Raw genomic sequence first — 23,521 nt, 5'->3', positions numbered from 1 at the left:
CAGAAGCAGCTGTTAACTTTAATGTCCCAGAGAGGCAATTTGAGTCCAGTATCACACTGTCAGGGGTAAATCATGGACATTAGTGGTCACTACTGGTTAAGATAAGCCATAGCAGACGGGACAAAGGACAATCTGTGAGCTTTGTGCTACATTTAGAACGACAAAACCTCCGCCCTGACGGAAACATCTAAAGTTCAACATGGAGGGGATGTTGAGAGTCTGAGACAGTAGACGGAGCTTTAGAGGTGACCCACTCTTTATACAGATGATCCTACAGCACAACTTGACCACTTGACCAAACCAACAGACAATGTCAAACAAAAGACTCAATAAAGGCAGAATAGAACAATTTCATGATTGTCCTGTCAACATCGAATCTCCTCAGCATCCTCAAAAAGATTAAGCATTGGTTTGCCTTCTTACAGATGATGTACCATTACAGAAAAGAAGTTAAAATGTTATTTTAAAATAAGCCTCTAGTACAGCATTTGTATTCTGATGTTGTTTGCATCTGTTTTTAGGTGTGCAAATACTCTGAGTGGACCCGTCCCATCATCGTCGACATGACCGAGCTAGCTCTCTGCGCTGAGATCGACCCACATAACTTCACCTCCAAAGTCTGCGCCAATGAGACAGTCCTCCAGAACCTGTTGGCCAATCAGGACAACACCTGGTTAATACAGCACTGTGCCAACCATTCAAATCAAAGGGTGACTCCCAGTGGAGGTGGGGAACAAGGAGAAAGCCCACCTGGATTCAATCCTGCAGAGCAGTGCCAGTACTCAAGCTGGAGCATATCTCTTCCAGACGCAGCCCTCTTGACTCTCTGCTGGGAGCATGACCAGATCAGTTTTGTCTCCTCCATCTGCCCTGATGCCGGTCTTCTCTTTTTGCTGTCCCAGGAGCCATCTAGTTTGTGGGTGAGCAGCATGTGTACCACCTACACCAACTACACCACTAACAGCAGCACCACTGCAGAGCCTAATTTTTGCCTCGCCAAGAGCCTGGTGAGACAGTTCAACTGGACCTGCTCAGCTGACTTCACCTCAGCTTGCCAGCCCGGGGCCAGTCAGAACATGGCCCTGCAGATGATGGTGCGCTGCTGGGTGGAGAGTCTGAGGTCCAGGGTGGAGGATCTGATGACTCCACCTGTGGTGACAGTGTTGGAGCAGGCAGTCAGCAATACTGTGGTGATCCTGTTGGCCCTGGAGGAGGTCCACAACACCTCGTTGCATGTCACCGAGAACATACGACTGAGCGTGTTAACATCTGTAGTTCGTTATCTCGAGAGGGTGAACAACTTCGACAAAAAGAGGGTGGTGCTGCAGTGCTTTGGGGTAAGTAGTTTTCCTATTAGTATTGGAGGTAGTATACAGATCCTGTAATCATCAATTAAAAGTCATGCATTGAAAGTGTCATCTAAACAATTAGCAAAATGTTCTTAAAGCTGGAGTGAGGAACTTTTGACTCCCCCCTCTGGCAGTGAGAGTAATTACACAACGCGGTCGATGCACGCTCATGCCGTATGCCTGCATGAGCGCCACCTCCACCCCTCTCTCGTTTGTTTTTAACCGTTTAAAACCTGAGCAAATTGGCTTGATTTCTTTTAAAGACAGGACAAGAAGTCAATGAGCAAGGAAAGAAAAAAATGATCCAAAACATTAGCAAGAAATTAGTGAAATGAGAAAATTAAAAACAAGGAAATGACCCGGAAAGAAGGCTTAAAAATTATAATAATTCTGCAACACAATTTTAAAATGTAATAATAATATATTTATAACTATAGTTTTTCCCTAGCTTTTACCTTTCTCCCTAGATTGTTTTAAAAATAATTTTCTAAATATATATATATATATATATATATATATATATTTTTTTTTTGCAATTTGTGGGACATTTTTTTATCAAGATGCTCACTGCCTTTTTTACCCGATGTCTTTGAAAGAAATCACACCAATCTGCTCAAGGTTCAAAGGTTCAAATACTTGCAAAAAGCGTCTGAAAGTGAAAAAAAAAAAGTGAAGTGAAAGTGATGTTGCTCCAGATTTCAAAGGGTTAATGGAGCATCCATTCCAGAAATCTTTCTTGGACGCTTCTTGCTCCTAGCTGCTGCTTCATCACTATGGCCTCTCCACCTGTTCCTGCGCTCTTAAGCTCTGGCTGGTTGACATAAAACAAATCGCTTCCAGTGAGCCAGCGCGGGAAAGTCGCCACAGACACCAGACACCACAACTCCGGTACACTACAAAATACAGTGAGCTCTCCTGGCGGCAGCAGGCTTAATCAGCATTGTGTTTACTTGTTTGGCAAGGGCTTGAATGTAACGCCCATTCATTTATGTGTAAGAGCCCCACACTCCAGCTATAAACTATCAAACAGAAAATAAAAATATCCCCTCTTAGAGTTATGCTATTATATAATATTATTTGTTACTGATGTATTAATGTGTAAGCATTATGTGACAGTTGTAGCTGGCCGTGGTGGAGCAGATTCTAATATTTTATAGTTCTGTTGGGTTGTTAACAATGCTTTATGTTGTGTATGTTTTCAATGTAAAAATTAGTGTTAAGTAAGCAGTAACTATTTACAGCTGTCAGATTAATGTAGTGGAGTACAAAGCCAAACATTTCCCTCTGAACTATAGTAGAAATATAAAGTAGCATCAAATGGAAATAATCACAGCAGCTGAGCAAATGTTCCCCAACACATCGCACCACTGCTTATTATTATTGTCTACTACTTATACTATATGAATGACTAATTAAGTTTATATTGGCTCTTTGTTGAAAATGTATTCTGCAGGTTAATCAGACAATAGTGTGAACAGAGGTCCTCCTTCATCTTTTATTTATCTATGCTCAATCAGTTTCTGTGTAGAACAATTCATTGACTTTATGCTTTATCTAACCATTCGTCCGTATCAGTTACCATTAGCGTCATTGTATAGCTCCAGTGTACAGGCAGCCTACAGCTGGTGTACAGTTACACTCCTGTCATTGATATGGACATAATGAATCTCTTCCTCTTGGTGTAATCTCTAATAGGCTCACACTCGATTTAACAATCACAATAATGTGTTAAAACAGACGCCCAGATTCTGTTGTGCCGTTAATCCCCTTGTTAATAGTGTGTGTGTGTGTGTGTGTGTGTGTGTGTGTGTGTGTTTCCCTCCTGTAGAGAGTCTTAACCAGCCTGATGCAGACAGCAAGGGACGTGACCAGCGATGAGTACTTCCTCATTAAGGTGATTTTACCACATCTTAGATGTCAGTCTAAGTTTTTAGCCATGCTGACAACATGGCTCTAGTGATGGCAAAGTCAATCTGTCAGTCAGTTTACCACTTTGGTCGAAACTGAATTATCTCAACAATTATTGGATGTATTTTCATTAAATTTTGGACTGACATTCATAGTCCTCAGAAGATGAATCCTAATGACTTTGCTAATCCTCTGATTATTCCTCTTGCGCAGGGGTCGGCAACCTTTACCACTGAAAGAGCCATTTTTGGCCAAAAAAAGGGGGGGGAAATCTGTAAGGAGTCGCAAAGCATATTTGAGCCTTTTAATTAAAGTATCTAAATTAGTTAGCATTCATTAGTATTCATTATTATCTTTTACCATGAGGTGGCTCCTCTGTAGTTGACTATTCAAGATTATTGGCTGCTTTAACTTTGCAGCATTGGTGGTGAAAGCAAACAAATCTGTCTGCACACTATTAATTTCTCTGTTTTCTTTTTTTGGATTTGGAATCCATAGTCAGCCTAGCTAGGTAAACTCAAGACAAGTCACCATGATTGAGGTTTGGAAAAAATTATTGGAAAAGGCTCCAGGATGTATGACACACATTTTAGTTGACGAAATGTTAAAACGTTTTTTTAACCGGTGTATAGGCTGCACATTTTTACAATAAGAGAATGTAAAATGACTTTAGGCCTAAAAGAATGATGTATGAAAATTAAATTGTTAAAAATAACATATTCTTTACCTTTTTTTTTTTGGACAAACCCACAGGGAGCCACTGTAGAGAGGATAAAGAGCCACATGTGCACAACGTTTTCACTTATCCTTCAAAATATTTTAAAATGTACCAGATACATTGGCTCAAAATTTGGCACAGGCATTCATGGCCCCCAGATGATGAACCCTAATGACTTTGCTAATCTTCTGACTATTCCTTTAGCGCCAACGGTTGTACGAAGTTTTCACTTATCTTGTAAAATTTGTTAACATCTACCAAATGTATTGGTGCAGACAGACATGGTCCCCAGATGGTGAATCCTGCTAACTTTGGTGGTCCCCAAACTTTTCCTCTGGCTTCGCCATGAGTTTTGAGTGACATTTCTCAACAACTGTTGGTTGGACTGCCATGAAATTTGGTACAAACATTCATGTCCCCCTGAGGATGAATTGTAATGACTTTGGTGACCCACTAACTTTCCCTCTGGCACCATCATTAGGTCAGATTTGTAGTTAGCCTAATACTTTTGTTTATGACCAAATACCTGCACAACTAATTACATTCCCATCAGCCTCAGATGTACTTTGTGTTTAGTGCTAATTACAAAATATTAGCATGCTAACATAGCAACCGAAAATGGTGAACACTGTAAATATCATACCTGCTTAGCATGAGCACATTTGCACTGTCATTTTCATTTAGATTTAGCACAGGCACAGCAGTACTTATTTATGTGTTTATTGCCTGCATTTTTCATGTTTGTGTTAACTAAGTTCCTCATGTGTTCATGTGTCCAGGAGTACTTTGATATTCCGCTGGGCAGCTTGAGCTCAGTGCTCAGTTCAGCTCACATCACCACCGTCAGACTGATCCTTCAGTACTACAGCAGAAACAAGGATAAGCTGCAGGTGACTAAGCACACCATTACACAACCATGTGAAACCTGCACTGACCACAATAGCAGTGTTTCCCTGTGTCTTCCTGGAATTCTTTGTTCTCTGTTTCACCATTGTAACACTGGTTTAGTCTTTAGCTGATTACACAGAAGGCTATGAAGTTTCATATTCTTGCTGACACGGAATTGTTTCTGTTTACCAGTGTCCTGACAAGTACCTGTCCACCATGGTGTCAGTGTTGTTCCAGACCCACCTGGTTAAAGATGTTAGTCTCTTCCCAGAGCTGGCTCCACTGCTGGCTGCAGCCAGCCCAGCTGACATCCAAACTCTGCCCTCACTGCAGAACAACATCAATGTGTAAGTCATGGAGTCACCTAATCATTTCTAATGAGCCAATACTCATTCGTAAAGCCTGATACTCATTATTATAAAGCACATTTATTCATGATTATTGTGTCACTTATTCTAACAGCAGTATTATTTCTCTGGTGCACTGGTGTGTGAATGATGAGGACTGTTTTCCTGGGTTTCTTAAAGGTTGCCCTTTGTCATTTGTGGTGCTTCTTAAGTTCACACACGATGTTATTAGCAGAAGAACATGTTTTGCTGGTTACAGTTTAAATTTGTTTTAATATGTTGAGTTTTTGTCTCAAAGATTACCTCTTTTCTTTATGCACCTCATCACTAGGAGAAATGTGCCAGAATCCTTAAATGGTTCAGTTGTTAGATACAGTACTTTATTAATCAAAGTGGGAAATTATGTAAATAAGAACAGATAAATAAAGAGGTGCCATTGAACCTCAGGAACCTCGGGTTAAAACCTGTTTCTAAAAGCTTGCTGACAGGATGCATTCATTCCATGTCGCATGCCTTTGCACTTTTAAATGGCGATATGTCAAGCTCCTTTCTAAGTTAAGACCAGGAACATACCAATGAATTCAGTTTATTTTAATAGCCTGTTCAAAGCTTCAGACTCACCTTGCATCAAAAAAAGATCATACTTATTATCATTTATGTTTGTGTATCATCTGCCTAAAGTATGTAGTGAACACCATAATTTATTTCAGTGGTGCACAATAATGCAATCTCACTTTCCTGCATTCACTGTGTTTCCATGTGAACACAGAAATGGTGTCAGGCTTCTGCAAGAAGTGATGTGTCACTGCACCCCGAGGTGCCAGGAACATTCATTATACATAGAAAGTAAAGGAAACGAGTTGACTGACTAGATTTCAATCTAGAGAGGCTTTGTAACGTGTGTGGAGGTTTTAGCTGTTGATTCAACCAGAATGAGACATTAAATGTAGAACAGCAAGGAAACCTTAATTCTGCTCTGGTCTTTACTATCCATGTCTGACTGTAAATTTGAGTCAGCATTAATTTTCTCTTAAGGGAAGTTTTGTCTGCAGACAGCGCACACATAGATCGAGCATGAAATACATCTCATAGTATCACAGTCCAACATGACAACAACATCTTTTCTTTACAGTAGGAATAAATGAGTCTACTGTGAGATTATGTCACTGTGACTATCTGGATGGTAAATATGTAGCTGCCTCCAGAGGGGAATTAGCTTAGCTTAACATTAAGACTGGAAACATGGAGAAGCATCTAGCCTGGCTCTGTTAATAGGTAACAAAATTCACATTCACATAACGGAGTACAACCACAAACTGTTATTCTTACATTTAGGGGTTTGTACAAATCATGTAAAAGAGAGTTCTTAGATAAGTTTTAGATAAACAGTAAATTTATCATCGTGAAACACACCTCATTTAAAGTAAGGTAAATAAATAAATCTCACAAGAACCGTCTTCGTTCATCTTTCTACTTTTCCACATTTTACCAATCACCAACCCTGGTGTGGTTGAAATAAACCCTTAACTCACCCAGTAAGCTGTAAGAATATGCTGGTTCTATGCAGGCTAAAAATACTGTTTATTTAAATGGAGCCTGGAGGTTCTGGTGATAGCAATTTCAGGGCTGTTTCTGATTAAACAAAAAGGCTCTTACTCTGCAACAAAAATGTCTATCACTGTAGGGATCCTGGTCATAAATTGTCAAACACTTAGAATAAAAATCTGAGCCTGTCAGTGGTACAAACAAGCACTTTTAGTGGATGTAAACTGACAGTGCAAACGTGCCCCTAGTGTTTAATGTTGTTGCCTGATTTGCCGCAGATGGCTGCAGTGGTCTCGCTAAATGCTGGGCTAATTTATGTTAAATGTTTTCTCCCATCAGTCACACAAAAATCATGGGAACAGGTTGAAAAATATCAGACATAGCCTTTGTCAGAGAGACATGAAAGTGGTATCAGTACCGTCAGAAACCCAGAAGGTCAAACCTTTTTCTGTATTACTTGTACCGAACTTATGATGAAATATGGTAAGTTTAATTTGCTTAAATGAAATCTTTAAATGCAGACCACATGAAAATATTCAATAAAGCTCTTACAAAGCAACAGCTCCGGTATATGGCACACGTTTAAACAAAACTCATTATTTCCTAGGAGGGAGACCATTAACAGACACCTGCAGCACATGACTCTGGAGCAGCGACAGGCGTTTGGCTTGTGGTACAGTAAAGTTATGCCCCCCTCCAACATCATCAGAGGTCATCAGTCACTCATCAGGGACACAGGAAACCTGATCGCCTACCTGCCCTTCCACAACTTCCAACACCTCTCATCTGCTCAGGTAACAGCCCTCTGAGCTCTGACACCTGGCTGGGAAACCTGAGACGCCAGGACTCAGTCAGTTCTATTAGCCTCAGGGCACAGCAGAGCTACTTGTCACATTCGGGTTAAAAGAAAAGCACAGACAGCCTCTTCTTCCTCTGCGTGTGTGTGTGTGTGTCATATGCTTGTAGCTGATGTTCAATAAGTAAAGATAGGAACACATGAATTAAAAATGACCTGAGGATAAAGGGGTTACTGACCTTAAGCATTCAACCATGACTTTAAAAGCTTTTGAAGGAATAGTTTGACATTTTAAGAAATGCACTGACTCACTTTCCTAAATATGAGGCCACAGCCAGCAGCCACTTAGCTTAGCTTAGCTTAGCTTAGCTTAGTTTAGCTTAGCACTAACCCATATTGACAATGACAAATAGTTGTTTTGACATATTTTTGTAAGGATTAGATAAACAAGATGTAGCGTGTTAATTAGCAAGCTTTAGAGGTGCTCATAGGTGGATTTTGTTACCATCAGACAGACTCAGGCTAGCCGTTTCCCCCTGTTTCCAGTCATTATGCTAAGCTAAGCTAGCCTGCTGCTGGAGGGTGGCTTCACATTTCACCTACAGACATGAGATTGGTATCAATCTATTCATTTAACTCTTGGCAAGAGAGCAAATAAGCATATTTCCCAAACTGTCTAACTATACTTTTAAAGATTTCATCTGTGCTTGGCATATGTAGAGTGTTCCCCAACCTTGCAAGCTGTTCCTTTGAATGAGTTCATGATTCTGCAGGTTGTGAACACAGACAAGTTCTTTCTTCTGTAATATTTATTTGTCAAATTTTCAAAAAGTGTCTAATGTCTAATATTCAGACAATGATGTTTCTGTCATGTTTCTCTACAGCTTTTGGACGGGCTGGATGTGTTGCAGAGAAACACCCTCACTTCTCTAAAGCAGGAGTTCATAGCTCAGAGCCTCATCGGCACCTACAGGAACCTGACAGCTCAGGATTTTATCAGGTTGGAAATGGTTCATTTTGATAGTATAGCAGTGTAAAATGATGGACATGTAATATATACACACATCTGTCTTTATGGTAATAATTTGCCTGGGTCCAGATCTTTGAATCTGCCCTGACATTTCTGTCTGATATCAGGGAAGGTCATTTTCAGAAAGACCTGCATATAACTGAAACCTTAGAAAAATATGGTGTTTCATGGGCGGCAATGTTGAAAGGTTTTCATAGTCACTGGCAGCACAAATTTAACTTAAGTATGTTATTAAGTGTGTTGTGTTCACAGTTTTCACATCCTGTTACTAATGTGAGTTTGAATGCTAGAATGTTTTGTGTTGACTTGCTTCGTACGAACGAATAACTCGCATCACGTGCATGTGAAATCACTGAATCGATAAATGAACTTCCGCTGGTATGTCCTCAATGTCGTACATCCCTGGACGATCTCAATGCTGATTGGCTATCATGGCGCAAAGTGGTCACTGAAGTTCAGATTTTTCGACTCTTGCAGATAAGTGTATTGGCTTCTCGCCACTTAATTTGCATATTTTGCGTCATTTGCATCACGTTCATTGCATCCGCATTTGCAACCAATCGTGTCTTTACACTGAATTTACAGATAATTCACTCATGCAAATTATTCGCACCCAGTGTGAACACAACATAAATGACCTTATGAAAAATTAAGTAGTCAGTGATTTTGATTCAGTGGCCAAATAACTGCAAAAATGAAAAAAAAAATGGGCGCCAACTTTGCACAACTTTGAATTTGAATTGCCAGATAATGGTCAGAAATTACATGCCATTTAAAACAAAATTGAAACAAATAGATAATTAATTGAGAGACCCAGCAGAAACATCTACTGAAACAACAACTGTAACATAAGCCAAAAGCCAAACTGATTCTGCAAAAGAAAAATTAAAATCTGTGGAGGTGTCATTGATGTACTTGTAATATCATTCAGACTTTTGCTTTGAGAACTTTACAATCAAATATCTTACAGATATATTAAGGTCACATGTGCAATGGGCAGTAATTAACTTTTTTTTTTTTTTACAAAATGTAAATCTAGATTTTTGGGAGGAAGCCTCTCATTGCTCCCAGTTGTGTGTTGTTAAAACAGTGTTTGTGATTTTAGGCTGGGTAACCTCTCCTGCCTGGCAGACCCAGAGGACCTCCTCATGTACAAAGGCACTGCGGTCTTCAGTGTCATCCAGGACATCGTTATGAACTGCACACGTGATGGACTCAGTCTGCCCAGCCATCTGGTGGGAACACAGAAGTTATTGTGTGGTTATTTATGGTTTTTAATTTATGTGCTTACATGTAACAGCTGCATGTGAGGAGTATTTATAAGCTATATGTTGTCCCTGTGCTTGTTCTGAACTCCATGTCCAGATTTCCAGTCTGTTACTGAACAGATCAGAGTTAAAGGTCCCCTCCTCGCTCAGTCCTGGTCGCCTGGCAGAGCTCGGCCCCCTCCTGCCTTCGCTGGGTGTGACTTTCCTGCAGGATGTCACACCGTCACAGCTGCTCGCTGCCCTCCCTGCCCTCGACTCTGTTCCCTTCAGCCCTGCACAGGTAGAGGAGCGAACTCAACCTATAATGCACAGAGGAAGATGTAGGACTCATCATCTCCATCTCTACTGCCACTTAACATACAGAATTTTTTCTTTTAAAATAAATGCCAGGGGTTTAGTCAGTCCCTTGATCGACATAAGCCCCTATCTGTTGTCCATGGTCTGACTGAATGACAGCTGGTTGGGCTTGTAGTTGCTGAGGAACAGCTGTCAGACAGTCGGTCTTCAGCACACTGACCCCTGAGGCGAGACGGCTCGTGAGGCAAATACCTGGGCTTTACTTCGCCCTCAGCTATCATCTGAAGTGGAGCCGTTTACTTTCACCCCCACCTCACAGCTGCTGTCTTGCTTTTAAGGAGTCTTTAGAGCATTAACCTCTTCCGACCTACAGATAGTTTGGCAGGTTCATCATGATTTTTTTTTTATATTGTAGTAAATAGTGATGTAATGGCAGCCCCTTGGAGCCTGTTTACGCCTGGTATTAATATGCGTGGACAGCTTTAAGTCTGTCTGTCCACACCTGGCATGTGTCTCCACTGACCACTTGTGATCCAATTATCCAAGATTCATGTTAATACCAGTTGTAACAAGGGCCTAATCTGAATCTTTCAGTAGATTCTGAATGTATTTATCACCACTTAAAATGGTAGTTGCTTTTTATTCATTTGCTTCTTTCTGTTTGTTTTGCAGGCTTCCATAATCATAGACAAGATGTCTTCAACTAGCACCGTGAGTTATTTTATTCACACATCACAATGTGAATTTAGTTGAGAGATGTTCTTTACAGCCTGAGCTGAACACCTTCCTCTCCTCTGCCCAGCTGACCACTCCAGGCCAACTGCAGAAGCTCGGCTCCCTCATCATTGGAATGAAGACGGAGATGTTGTTAACCCTCACATCTGACAGGCTGCTGTCATCCCTGCCTGCCATGGCCCAACACACACCATGCCTCAGCCCGCAGGCCAATGCGATCTCCACCAAACTATGGGTACAACACACACGCACCAACAGTGGGGAGACACGTTCATACTGACTTGAAATCTAAACATTCAAGTTCTGTTAACAAAAGGTGTATTTAGTTTGGCTTTGCTGGAGCTGAAGAAAATAATGAAACACTGTCCCAATCTCACCTCTTTTATGACCAGGGTTTTCCAGAAGTGGTCGGTTGGTTGGATGAAGTGGAGCCGTTGCTCCATTGCACGCCTCTGCTCAGCGTCATGCCCAGGATTCTTGTGCTCGCCTCTAACATCTCCACTGCGTTCACAAGACCTTGGAACACACAGCAGGTATCACACAGCACATCTTGCATCAACACACATCATATATGTCATGGTATTGAAACCTTTTAGCTTGATAAATGTGTTTCCAGCTCATGAGACATCATCACAGGTGCATATGCAGAATGATAAACACTAAATTGTCAAGTTGTTTTGTTTGGTCAAATGACAGAGAATCTTCACAAGCTTAAAAGTATTCAGTATTTAACAAAATAAATGAGAAAATCCCTAAAACATATGTGACGATACATGGCTTCCTGTGAGTCAACCAATTATGTAACAGTAATGGTACAATTTTTAAATTTTGCACACAAAATAGAAGGGAAAAAAGAAAAGTGTAGATATTGAGATCAATAGAGACATGATGTAGGTGTGTACATTCCCAATTGTCTCTCTACCAGCTCCCTTAAATCTGTGCTAAATTTATGCCCTTATGTCTGTTCGTGAGTGTTGATGGTGCTTTTTGTGGTTGCTGTTGTACAGTGGAGGTGTGTGGCTGCGAGTCTCTAGAACTGGAAACTAGAAACTTGAACTAGAAAGCCTTTATTGTCATTCCAGTGATGATAGAAATGCAATAAATAAATAAATAGATAAATAAATATAAAAGTATTTAAAGTGCGCGTGCTCAATGGGATGAGGAAATCAACTCCCTAGTCTGTAAACTCTCCTTGTCCCGACTTCTGCTAGCTGGCTAGGTTGAGTTTTTTTTAAATGTAAATATCAGTACACTTTGAAGGAAAGATGAGGAAGATGGGGGCAGCTGAAACAGCATCCTGCAAGCCATTGTACAGGACGTACTCCGCGCTGCATCAGTTTTCACATGACATCAGGAGCTGTAATATCCTTTGATTCACCGAAACTAAATCTTAGGAAGGGCTGTTCAACCAGGAGACCGATTGTCTATATGCTGATCTGACAGAGTGGAGGACTCTGGCAAGAGCGGGAGAGGAGGTGTGTGCATTACGATGAATTAGAAGTGGTGTGAGGTGCTGTCCTGTTCCTGCTGTGGATCACTGCTATACACCCTTCAGAGGAAGAGTGACCATGCAGCCATCTTGTTGGGGTCGGGATGTGTTGACAGTTAAATCATTCCACAACCAGAAACTATGGATAACCAGAGACCGTCCGGAAACATGGACAGTTATAAAGCAGCAGCAAATAACTACAAATGACACAAAAAAGGACTAAATTACAGAGCACAAGTTAAAGGATCACATTTCACTGAAGTTTGTATAATTCCATGTGACAAATAAATGATTGATTAATTGAACACAAACAAAATGTTCCGCCCCGCCGTGGAAGAGACCATCCAGTCACAGCATGGGAATATGGGACATTACATAACCCCGAGCATGTGGCTTTTACTCTGTGTTATGATCTCCTCGTGCTTCCTCTGATTAAATATGCTTCCTCTGTTTGGCATGAGAAGGTGTCTATGACAGTGTCTTGATTAACTGCTGAATTATTAAGTGGCGAAGCAAAAGCACAGACGTCATCATCACTGACACTGTGAATGGACTCGTGACTGTGGATACAAACAACACACACAAAAACTACGATACGCTGTTCATGTCAGATTGTCTCTGACCACGAAAACTGGGACAGAAAGCAGCCCAGAACCAACATGTAACCACATTCCTATTTCTACAATAATGACACAGCGTTTTCTCTGTTTCTTCTTCAGGCTAAATCCATTTTCAAAGTGGTGCTTGATACTAAACCAGAGCTGATCAAACAGGATTTTCTGTAAGTATTCGTCATCTCTGTGATAAATCTGTTTTCACTTTGTCTGTATCCAGAATGTCTGAATCCTATCGGCAGCAGCTGTGTCGATTCTCTGCAGCTTTACAGTATATGTAACAGTTACACGCATCTCTTGACACTCACCTCTTTATGTAATCAGGAGTCTGGGAACAGTGGGTCAGGGTGTGAGCTGCAAGGTCCTACAGGAACGTCTGCGGGCCGATTCCTCACCTTCTTCAGTGAGAAGAATCCTGGCCTTCCTCAGGCGGCAGCCGGGTCCTCTTCACACCTCACTGGTAAAGTTACTGGATTAATTGCTGCTGTCTATAATAGAGGTGCAAGAAAATATCGATACAGTTGAGTGTTGTGATGATATGTTTTGTGACACTGTATTGATTCTTAAAGACACAGAATTCATTTTTTATCAGTAGTTTACGTGCAAAGATTCAAGGTAGGGGTTTATTTTGTGTAATGTTTAAACTCCTGACTGCTCGATACTTAAGTGTTGTAATCTATGTCTATGTGTCTTTGTTTTTCTGGACAGAAAAAGTGTGTGATCGAGGAGCTGTATCAGTTTGAGTTCTTCTCTGAGCTGCTCAGAGATCTCGGAGCTGAGATTGCCCTGTCGATGCCGTAAGTCAGGAGTTGACGTTTCTCATTATGAGCAGATAGGAATTAAATATCAAAAGCCTTCGTTAAAAAATCATGTTCTGTCTTGGCAGGGAAGACATGGCAAACCTTTGTGTACTTATCATGTTTGATCTATTAAAAAAGAAAGTATAGTATATAAAATATTCTATAGTAAAATAGAATATAAAAGCCACTCCCTCTATGTATAAAATTTATCGACTATGTAATGAAAAATATCCTTTATCATTTTCTGTCTGTGTGTTTGCTTGCAGGGTGAGCACCATTAAGAAGTTTCCCACAGACATGATGGGCACTCTGAGGGAGATGATCATCGAGCACCCTCTGCCCTTCCAGAAGCTGGATAGAACAAAACAGGAGCTGCTGGTGGACAAAATGGTGCAGAGGATGGTCAGTACTTTCCTAATTTAAAAAGTGAAATGAAAAAGAAACAGGGAGAAGATGGAAGGCCAAGATTTTTAGGAGTTCAGCAGTGCAGTGTTAGTTGTTTATTTGCTGTGTGCTTTTGTGGTCTCTTCCTCTGCAGGGCATGTACACCGGGGTGTTCACTGAGCAGGAGTTTCATTCACTGGGCATTATGGCACCGTATGTGGTGGATGAGGTTTTCATCCAGCTGGACCGCAGCTTCTTCGTCGACAATCTGGAGTTCCTGCAGGGACTCTGCTACAGCAGGAGCAAAATGGACATTGTGGCTCGTATCCTGCAAGACGTCTTCGGGTAAAGTTATCGTCTGAAACTCAAGAAAATCAAAGTGGTCTTTTACACGTTGTTGAGCAATGAAATTATAAACAACAAGGCAGTATAACTACAGCATTACATATCCTTGGTATGTGATTAGTGCAGGGTGCTTTAAGGTTTTCAAGCCAAGGACCCCTTAGCTCAAACACAGACAGAGCAGGGACCCCCTACTACATATATTGTGTAAAATTAAATTGCAAATGAGATAAATCTCTAGATATTTTCAAGTCTTCTCTCTTTTGTGTTGGCCTGTAGCTGTTAAGTCAGCAGCAGTTGTAGCACGGTTATGTGTGCTAGCCTCACCCTCTGCACTTCTGCTTGTAGTTTCCGAGGTGCACAGTATGTCTGAGTGTCTTCTGATGTTTTTCTGTAGGACGACATGGAAGTTAGTGATGCCCTGGTTCCCCTGTCAAAAAGCCTAATAGGATTTTTCCACTGGATTTTGGATCATTGCAGAAAATAAGCTCTGTGGCAAATAAACAGTTATACTACTTAAACATTTCAGCAACATAATCTTCACAAATCAACACCACTTTTATGATTTCTAAAGACTAAATGAAATCTCCAGAAGCAAATAGCTGAAGTTAGGCTATAAACAAACCACACAAAGATCGTGTAATTTAACGTCGCACCCACAACAAGGCTGTAAAGCTGTGTTTGGCATGATGCTGTTTTCATTTAGCCACTTGTCAGCAACCACCTTTTTAGGCCATAGAAAGGTATTTGCTGATGCATTTTAGGGTATAAAACAAAAACAAAGTCTTGTCTTGTGTTAACCGCAGACCTTATTTCATGAATCTAAAACCCACTGATTTTAAGACGTGGAAACCGGAAGTGCTACAATGCTAACTCATTTCTGAGTTTTAGGACTCATTCATGGAGCGCTCAGTATGTTTTAATAGTACGTAACTGTCACGTAACTAGATGTAGTGAAAAAGGAAACTAGTTCATCTTGCTGTTATGGATTAGTGCTGCATTGATGATAGTGATAGTGGTCTGTATCATTCTGAAAGGTCAGCTTTTGTAAAAGCAGCATGGCCACAAAATGATTGCCTGAGGACTAATGGGTAACAGTTAGCTTATCGTTAACATTGTGTACTGTTTTTTAATGATTAGGCCAGTTTATCTTTGCTAATAATATGTTGGATTCATGTTAATGCATATTTTCAGACCTAATCAATTTAATTTTGGGTTTGTGGACCTCCTGTTGAAGACCAAGGAGATTAGTGGAAAGAAAATCATCAACGTTAAATCAAAAATCAAACAAGAATATTTTATTTGTATTGTACAGTGAGGCTGTAATTTTAGACATCTCAACAATTCTTTTACAGCTTTTGAATTTGAATTTCAACCAGAATTTGTCCAAAAAAAAGGCATTAAAAGTGAACGATTTTTTTCTATTTGGCTTAATCAAAATATTTTGCTATTATGAGAATTGAGTTAATCAGCAATTTTCCCAGTTTGTCTTAGGAGAAATTAGTAATCACTGTTGTAATGTTGTGCGTTTAGAGTTTATCCAAAGTGTGTGTGGAATTCTGCAACCTTTATGTTAAGATTACAGTTAAGGAGGGAAACATGGGAATTATCAGAATAATATGGAGGATAATATGGAGGAGGTTTCATATGATAAAAGCTCTACCAGCAAGCTGATGAAATGTTATGTTACCTCACAGCCCAGTCAGCAGCTGGAACCAGACGACACTCAGTCAGGTTGACCGGTTTCTCTTCTTCCTGCCTGATGACAAACTGCAGAAGATTTCCCTGGTAAGTTTTTGACTGTTTTCATATGTGTTTGATTCTACATCTTCATTGCTTCTGAGATTGAGAAACATTTAAATCTCATTCCTGAAACGGACTCATTCGATGTATAGAAATCCATAGTGAGGCGTTGGGATTGTTACCTGATACCGTGGCAGGTTAGGCCAACAAAGGCTGTAAATAAATCCCTCAGGTGTCGCATCTCCAGCAGGTGTCAGGATCAGGTGGTGAAGTTCCTGTTTTCCCGTAAACCATCAGTGTGTTGTGTGTCTCTCCATGTTCACATGTGCTGTTGTTTGTGTTCCCACAGGCGCTGATGACTGTGGGGCGAATAGAGAAGCTGTTCATGAGCCAGCGTCGGTGGGAGCGTGGGGATGTGGGGATCCACTGTTTGGACGAGGATGAGAGGAGGAGATTTTTTGAGAAGCAGCAGTTTGTTCTACAGTTTTTCCTGGGCTTCCTCAAAATAAACCTCATGTCATGTAAGCTTCACTTTGGTTCTTAAATGTAACATGAAACTTACTCTCTGAAGGAAGAGGTTGACATTTGGGAAAATATGCCACAAAGTGCCACAAGCAGGGCATAAAGTGGAGCTGTTAACTAATATAAGTCAATAGTAGGAGGGCATATTCAGCATATTCAGGTCCACTGTCAGACTATTCCTTTAATGCTTGCAATCATGTCAAAATTATTGTTGATTTTCCTTTTCTTTTCTTTTGTTATGGTTAGGTTTAAAGTCTAACATTAAATGAATTCGCTCGCACACTGCAGGGCTCCAATGTTGACTTATTTATTACACAGAAGTGCTGATGTTTTTAAGCATAAAAATGCACTTTTTGAATTTTTATTATAATTTTCTTTATTGATTTTTTAGAGCCATTCAGCAGTCAGTACAGTACAGTCAATACAAAACAGAACAAAACATATCCAAGTCTTCATTCCCTCCATTCTCTACCCTCAGGTCACATAAAGACAAAATTAATTAGATTAAATACCTACCTAACTAACTAAATAAATAAATAAACCAATAACTAAATAACAATAATAAATAAAATAGAATAACATAAAATAGAATACAATAAAATACAATAAAATTAAATTAAATTGAATTAAATTGAATTAAATTATAAATCAAATAAAAACTAATAAATAATACTTTAAATAAATAATTGCCTGGAATGTTTGTTGAACTTTTTTTTAGTCTGATGAAGAGTAGCTGTGCTCAAAATGTCACCACCTTGGTGTATTAAATAGTGGACATTGGAGCCCTGCATAGTGCAAGCGATTCATTTTCATTTACATCTGCTTACTTTTGGCTCAGTACCTGCTCTCATTGGTCTGGATGTGCATGCATACTCATATTGTGTGTACAGTATGACACTGACCATACTTTAAACCAAAAACAAAAATATTACTTACTTACAGGCTAATCAAAGTTGTTGATATGCTGTACATACAGTCACATGTTGTATGTCTGTGTCTGTGTCCTTTACCAGCGGCTCCTATGGTTCCTACCTGTGAGATTCTGCATACAACAGCTCCCTCCGCCTGGACCTCCAGCAGTCTGACAAGCATGTCTACATCTGCCTTCTCCAACTGTCTGGAGCTGATAGGTCAGGACCCATTCCTTGCATCCTACCAGCGCAGCCAAGTGCTCAAGAGAGTCAGACAGGTAAAATACCTTCTTTAGTGCACCACAGTACATTTAACAGCCTCTCAGATGTGTTTAACTCAAGGCTGCACAGGCTAGTTTTCCCTCCTCAGCTCAGATGTTAACACTGTGTGTCTGCTCTGTCTTTAATGCATGTATGAAGATATACGGCCCCGTCTCGACCTTCTCCCAGTCTGTGATCTCTCAGCTGGGTGGAATAGCAGTAGAGCTGTTACCAGAGGAGCTGAGCAGCCTTCGACTGACTGAGCGAAGGAGCATCGCTGCTCTGGGTGCTGTCAGTACCTGGAGCAACAGACAGGTAGCTGCTTTGGCTACAGACGTTAACAGATCACATATAGTTACTGTACTGCCCTCATTAACTACTGCACATATTACAGTGAAGACCAGAATGTGACATTTTGACATTTTTATTTTACCATATAAGAGATAATATGCTTTAAAAATGTGTATTTTCTGAGAACGCAGTGTGTAAAATTTGCATTATGACACGACCACTGACAATTCTTGATTCGGATAAACAGACAATTAATTTCTGATAGTCAAACAGTATAGCTAGACACATGTAGTGCAGGTGTGTTTGCTAAGTGAATGCAGCAGTATCAAACTCCAGGCTTATAGCTATTTAGAGCTACACAAAATTTAATTTCAGACCTGTTTGATATAGACAGAAATCAGTCATTTAAGTAAATGAACGACTGATAGTTTTAATTTGATTAAATATGGTAGTTTTTAATCAAGTGACCATTGTGCAAGACAGATAAAGCATACTGATGTTCCACTATTGTCATGGATGACAAGGCGGCTAAGAACCACATGACTCATGAGGCTGACTCATCTCCTCTCACAAAATAATATAACAATCATAAAAGTAGGGCTTTTGTATCAGACTGCATTAGTCTCAGCAAAGTCTTCTGAATAAACTGAGTGTTTGCTTAAAGAGTATGTCTTGATCTTGATTGCTGTTTCCGTCCTAGCTGTCTGCACTGTTCACCACCGTGTTAAACTCCACAAAGCGGCTGCAGAGTCCGAGCCAGCTTGACTCCAGCACACTGGTGGCGATGGGACACATTGTGTGCGGAGCTAAAACGACAGAGATGAAGTTTTTCAATGCTGTAGAGTTCAGGTGAGCAGATAAAAACAGACATTTCTGTCTGAGAATTACTCTGCTGCTGACAGTATTTAAGTCATGGTGATCTCCCCTCTCTCCTCCTCCTCTCTCTGTGTGCTGTGTCTCACCCTGGTGGCTGCAGTAAGGCGGTGCTCTGGTTGGGTCAACTGAGGCTGTCCTGCTCAGAGGAGCAGCTGCTGGCTCTGGTTGGGCTGCTGGCCCACAGCCTTGCTTTTGGACCCATAAGTTCATGGGGAACTGATGTCTTCATTGAGATTGGAGTTCTGGCAGGTATTGTGCACACACTGTCGTCATCTTATTGCTTTGTTCAACTTTGAGTGTCATCACACTTATAATCAGTTACACACTGTTGACAGCTGCACTAAATTACATTGTGCAAGGCAAAAAGCATCAATTCTCAGTAGTGTTAATTGGACATCTGGTTTAATATGTGTCTGGCACAAATGTCTTATTTGTGTTGCTCAATCAAACGCTGTGTGCTCACAAGCTTAAATTAAAGCCATCTTGTTTTTATTATTTGTTTTCTTGACACCCTCTTAATGTATTCTGTCACTCTAGTATTGCTACATCCTAGTGTTTTTGACTCAGGTGACATTTTTGCACTTTTTCAGCTGGTCTCCCAGACATGGCAATGTCAGCGCTGGTGAAAGAGCAAATAGAAGGACTCTTACCTGCGGCCATTGAAATGATACCACCTGATAAGTTTGCTGTAAGTCGAATTTCAGAGCTTTTTATCAACCTCTATATCTTGATCTATGCTCATGTTGTTGCATTTATTCTAACAGCTCCTTATGTTGCCTTGTCTCATCTCTGCAAATCTGCGTCTATGTGTCTGTCTGCTTTGTCCTGTCCTCAAAGGTGGTGTTTGACCAGAGAATGATCAGCATGTTCTCCTACGAGCAGGCGGCTGCGGTGACTGATGCGCAGCTTGCTGCTCTGTCGGATCTTCAGAGGAAAGCTCTGGCTATGGTGCTGACACCGTGGGAGGACAGGCATGTAGACTTCAGAGGTAAACCACTGAAATCGCTGAATTCGCTTCTTGTCCTCTGATAATTGCAAAGAGGGATCATTTTCAGAAGCTTGCTTAGTTTTTATCTGGTAAACATGAATGCTCTAACTGAAGTTGTGCATCAGTTCTATACTAATACTGTAATATTCTTAATATAGTGTCTTTAAAGTTAGTATTCAGGAAATAATAATGAATCAAACAAGGTGTGCACTGACAGACTATGCTGTTAGAAAGCTATTGCCAAAATAAACCAAACTATGAAGAAAAACCTAAATGTTTTTCCAAAGACGTAACACTTTATTTTCATTTTCTCTCAACATCATCTGTAATTTGTTTCATTTTTTTTCCATCTGTGAATAGCCAGGGGGAGCCATGCCTCTCCCTCAAGTGAAAATACTTGCAGGCCGACATTGCAGTCTTTAAGATGCTGCTGTGCGCACATTTTTTAAGCTTGCGCATAGACCACAAGGCCTCAGGACAACAATCACACAATCCAGCCCAACCACATTATCGCTACAGAAAAAGAAAACTATTAGGCATCTATCACACAAACCCAAAACAAACTGCAATGCTATTTGGCCCTAAACTGACAGTACATGATGGCAAACTATCTGACTGATGTGACAGATCAGAAACTGAGAAAGATACTGAATATGTACAGACTCAGTGATCACAGCCTGGTTATAGAGACATATATTCCTGCACATATGAAAACACCAGAGCAAAGTTCTTCGCAAAAATTAAATGTAAACTCCTAGACCAGACTAAAATGCAACATCTACTTGGAGAAAATTTTGTCAGCGCCATAGATGCAGCAGGATTTGCTGATATATAGTTCAACTCCTCACAGATCACACTCTGCCTCTTTATTTACTCCTTCACTTCACTATTTTTTCCTTTAAAATTGATGTCTATGATTTTATATTAATACATTGTTGTTAAATGTTTTTTAATTTTCACTGCCTTAATTGTGATTGTGCTTTGGGCAACACATAGGACATGTCATGTCAATAAAGCTTATTGAATCAAATTGAAAAGTGGTATCATAGACAACTAGACAACCTAAGGGCCCTGACACACAAAGCCAGTGGTTGGCTGTCAGTCAGTGTCAGGCCATCAGTTAGCGTCTGTCGCCCTAGTTTTTGTAATGTGTCCTGCACCATTGGCACTAGTCGGCCCTTGTTGTTTTATTTTGGTGGATTGAATCAGCATCGGAGACGGCGGAGTATGTCTGTAAATGAAATCACTGTCACATTGATAAGCTCAGTGCAAACAAACAACTTAAATCAAGACAGCTTAAGAGCAAAACAGACTTGAAACAGATTAAAAACAGATTATTTTCAGTCATTTTTCTCTTTAGCAGAAACGGTTCAAAACTGCGCCACTATTCGCTTTCACATGGTAACTTGCTAAGTAGCATCTTGAATCCATCCTGACGGTCTTCCACTTTCCCTTTTTGAATGACGAATACAGACTAAGTTGCCTGCTGCTATGGAGAGTTATTTACTCTCATGCAAGTGCAGAACGTATGTCCGAGTTGCCTTCGGCTGCAGTCTTTGTAGAGTGTTCAAGCGTAGATTTTTGGCTCAGAGGCAGGTGATGTGAGGTGACGCAACAGTTGGCCATTTCTTGTAGTTCACTGAATGTCAGTTTGGTGTGTGTGGGCTTTTATGCATCCATTGGCTTTCGGTTTTGGTGTGCCACCCCAAGATTTTCATGCCCTTTAAGTGCGAATGCATTTTATACACAAACCCTGTTTAGAATCGTATGTAATGTGGAATTGGGACACATTATGGGACACAATCGGGGCGTTTATATGTACTTTAATTGTCTCACAATTGCATATATCTGTTCAATAGACTAATTAATGATGATAGATATTGATGTGCTATTTTGGGGAAAAGAAAAAGAGGTTCACTTGAGATGAGGTTTCTTCATTTCACTGTGTTATTCTATAACCATAACAGCTCTAAAAGAGAAATGTGCCACTTAAACTGGAATATCACAGCTGACCAGCTCCAGAGGGTGCTATAAAATACTCTGACATTTGTTTTACAGTGTTTTTTTGCTGTGACAGTTAAGCCACAGGGGTCATACATCGCGTGGTGTCACTGTGTTCCTCTTTAGGGAAGTCACAGGGGCTGGCACTGAGCCACAGTCCTCTGTGTCTCATACTGGGACTGCTGATGCTGCTGGTCCTACCCTGTCCTGACCTGATCTGCCCTGGCACATGACCCCACTCACCCCTGCTGGATCGGGAAACACCTCCTCGCCCACATAACCGAGATGATCTCGTCTATCTGTGCAATACCATACCTCTGTGAAATGAGCAGCACTTCAGGATTTCTCTCCAGTGTAATTAATGAGACAATGAGATCATTTATTTTGTGCAGCTGTCACTTATGTAAACATATCAACAATCAGCACTGAAGGAACCAAATGGAGAGTTTAACTCAAAAAAAGACCATTTTAACAGTATAAACATATCCAGTAAGTCAACACCCACACACCCAGCTTATTTACTTATTTATTTATTTATTTATTTATTTATTTTTGATAAACCTGTATGATCCCTACTGTCCTGATGTATCCTTCTCAGGGATGTGACGCCATACCCAGAAATACAACCCAAACACTTAAATGATTTAAATACACTTATGATACAGTTATAACGAGCAAATCAAAGTTGTGTTGCAATGCTACATGCAAAGTTATATATTTTTGTGAAATGTTATATTATTTTTGTCAGAATAAGGGCTACAATGTTTGCTACATTTATATAAAAGTTATCTTGATTAGATAACTGGTACATAATGCTCAGTAAGACCTGATTGTACTGGTCAGCTTCAGTCTGTTTTTGCTGTGAGTTTTGTATTGTTGTGCGCACTCTCTGGTTTGATAAATGTATTCTTAAATTATTAAACTGTACCAATCTGTCTCTGATCAACTCTGCTTGTTTTATTTAATTTAATTTATTTAGATATTTATTTTTGAGGCCTTTATTCTAAACACCATACATGTAGTTTATTGGGTCCTGATGTGCTGTGTAATGCACATCCTGGGCCTTTGATATAACACAGATGGGGGTGTGACTCTCTTTATGCACCCATGGGTGTGACCAACAGATTATATCTTCTGTCTTTTCAAAATGGGCAGTTGCAGCAAACATGTTTTATGGCAGTAAGGGAGAAAAGTGTTCAAATTTATAAGAATATACTGTTTCTGTTCTTCATAAAGATGTTGTTTTTATTTATGAGACTCTTAACAATTTTATATTTAGTTATATTAAGTGTGTTCTTTTCTAAGTACACATTTAAGCCATGTCCTTTGTAGGTGACAGTGGGACTTGCTTCTTCTTATTTTAAACCATTTTCAATACTTGAGGAACGAGAGCACTGGGTGAGACACACATGCACACA

The 23,521-nt window shown here is 40.2% G+C and overlaps 1 protein-coding gene across 1 annotated transcript; it reads left to right on the top strand.

Moving 5' to 3' along the window:
- Positions 1–540: 540 nt before the first annotated feature.
- strc1 (stereocilin 1) lies at positions 541–23,040 on the top strand. The gene is made up of 25 exons (XM_033632166.2): positions 541–1,337; positions 3,178–3,243; positions 4,755–4,865; positions 5,056–5,210; positions 7,363–7,549; positions 8,436–8,551; positions 9,687–9,816; positions 9,947–10,129; positions 10,819–10,857; positions 10,949–11,116; positions 11,274–11,414; positions 13,090–13,151; positions 13,309–13,444; positions 13,693–13,781; positions 14,051–14,186; positions 14,323–14,513; positions 16,208–16,298; positions 16,603–16,774; positions 17,789–17,964; positions 18,107–18,262; positions 18,939–19,087; positions 19,215–19,363; positions 19,705–19,802; positions 19,952–20,102; positions 22,230–23,040. The coding sequence occupies exons 1-25, from the start codon at positions 564–566 to the stop codon at positions 22,334–22,336; spliced, it is 3,933 nt and encodes a 1,310-aa protein (XP_033488057.2). The 5' UTR covers positions 541–563; the 3' UTR covers positions 22,337–23,040.
- Positions 23,041–23,521: the final 481 nt, after the last annotated feature.

Source organism: Epinephelus lanceolatus, chromosome 2 (genome assembly GCF_041903045.1).
Source record: "Epinephelus lanceolatus isolate andai-2023 chromosome 2, ASM4190304v1, whole genome shotgun sequence".
Classification (NCBI taxonomy): domain Eukaryota; kingdom Metazoa; phylum Chordata; class Actinopteri; order Perciformes; family Serranidae; genus Epinephelus; species Epinephelus lanceolatus.
Note: the sequence above shows the minus strand (reverse complement) of the source record. Positions and strands in the feature narration are given on the sequence as shown.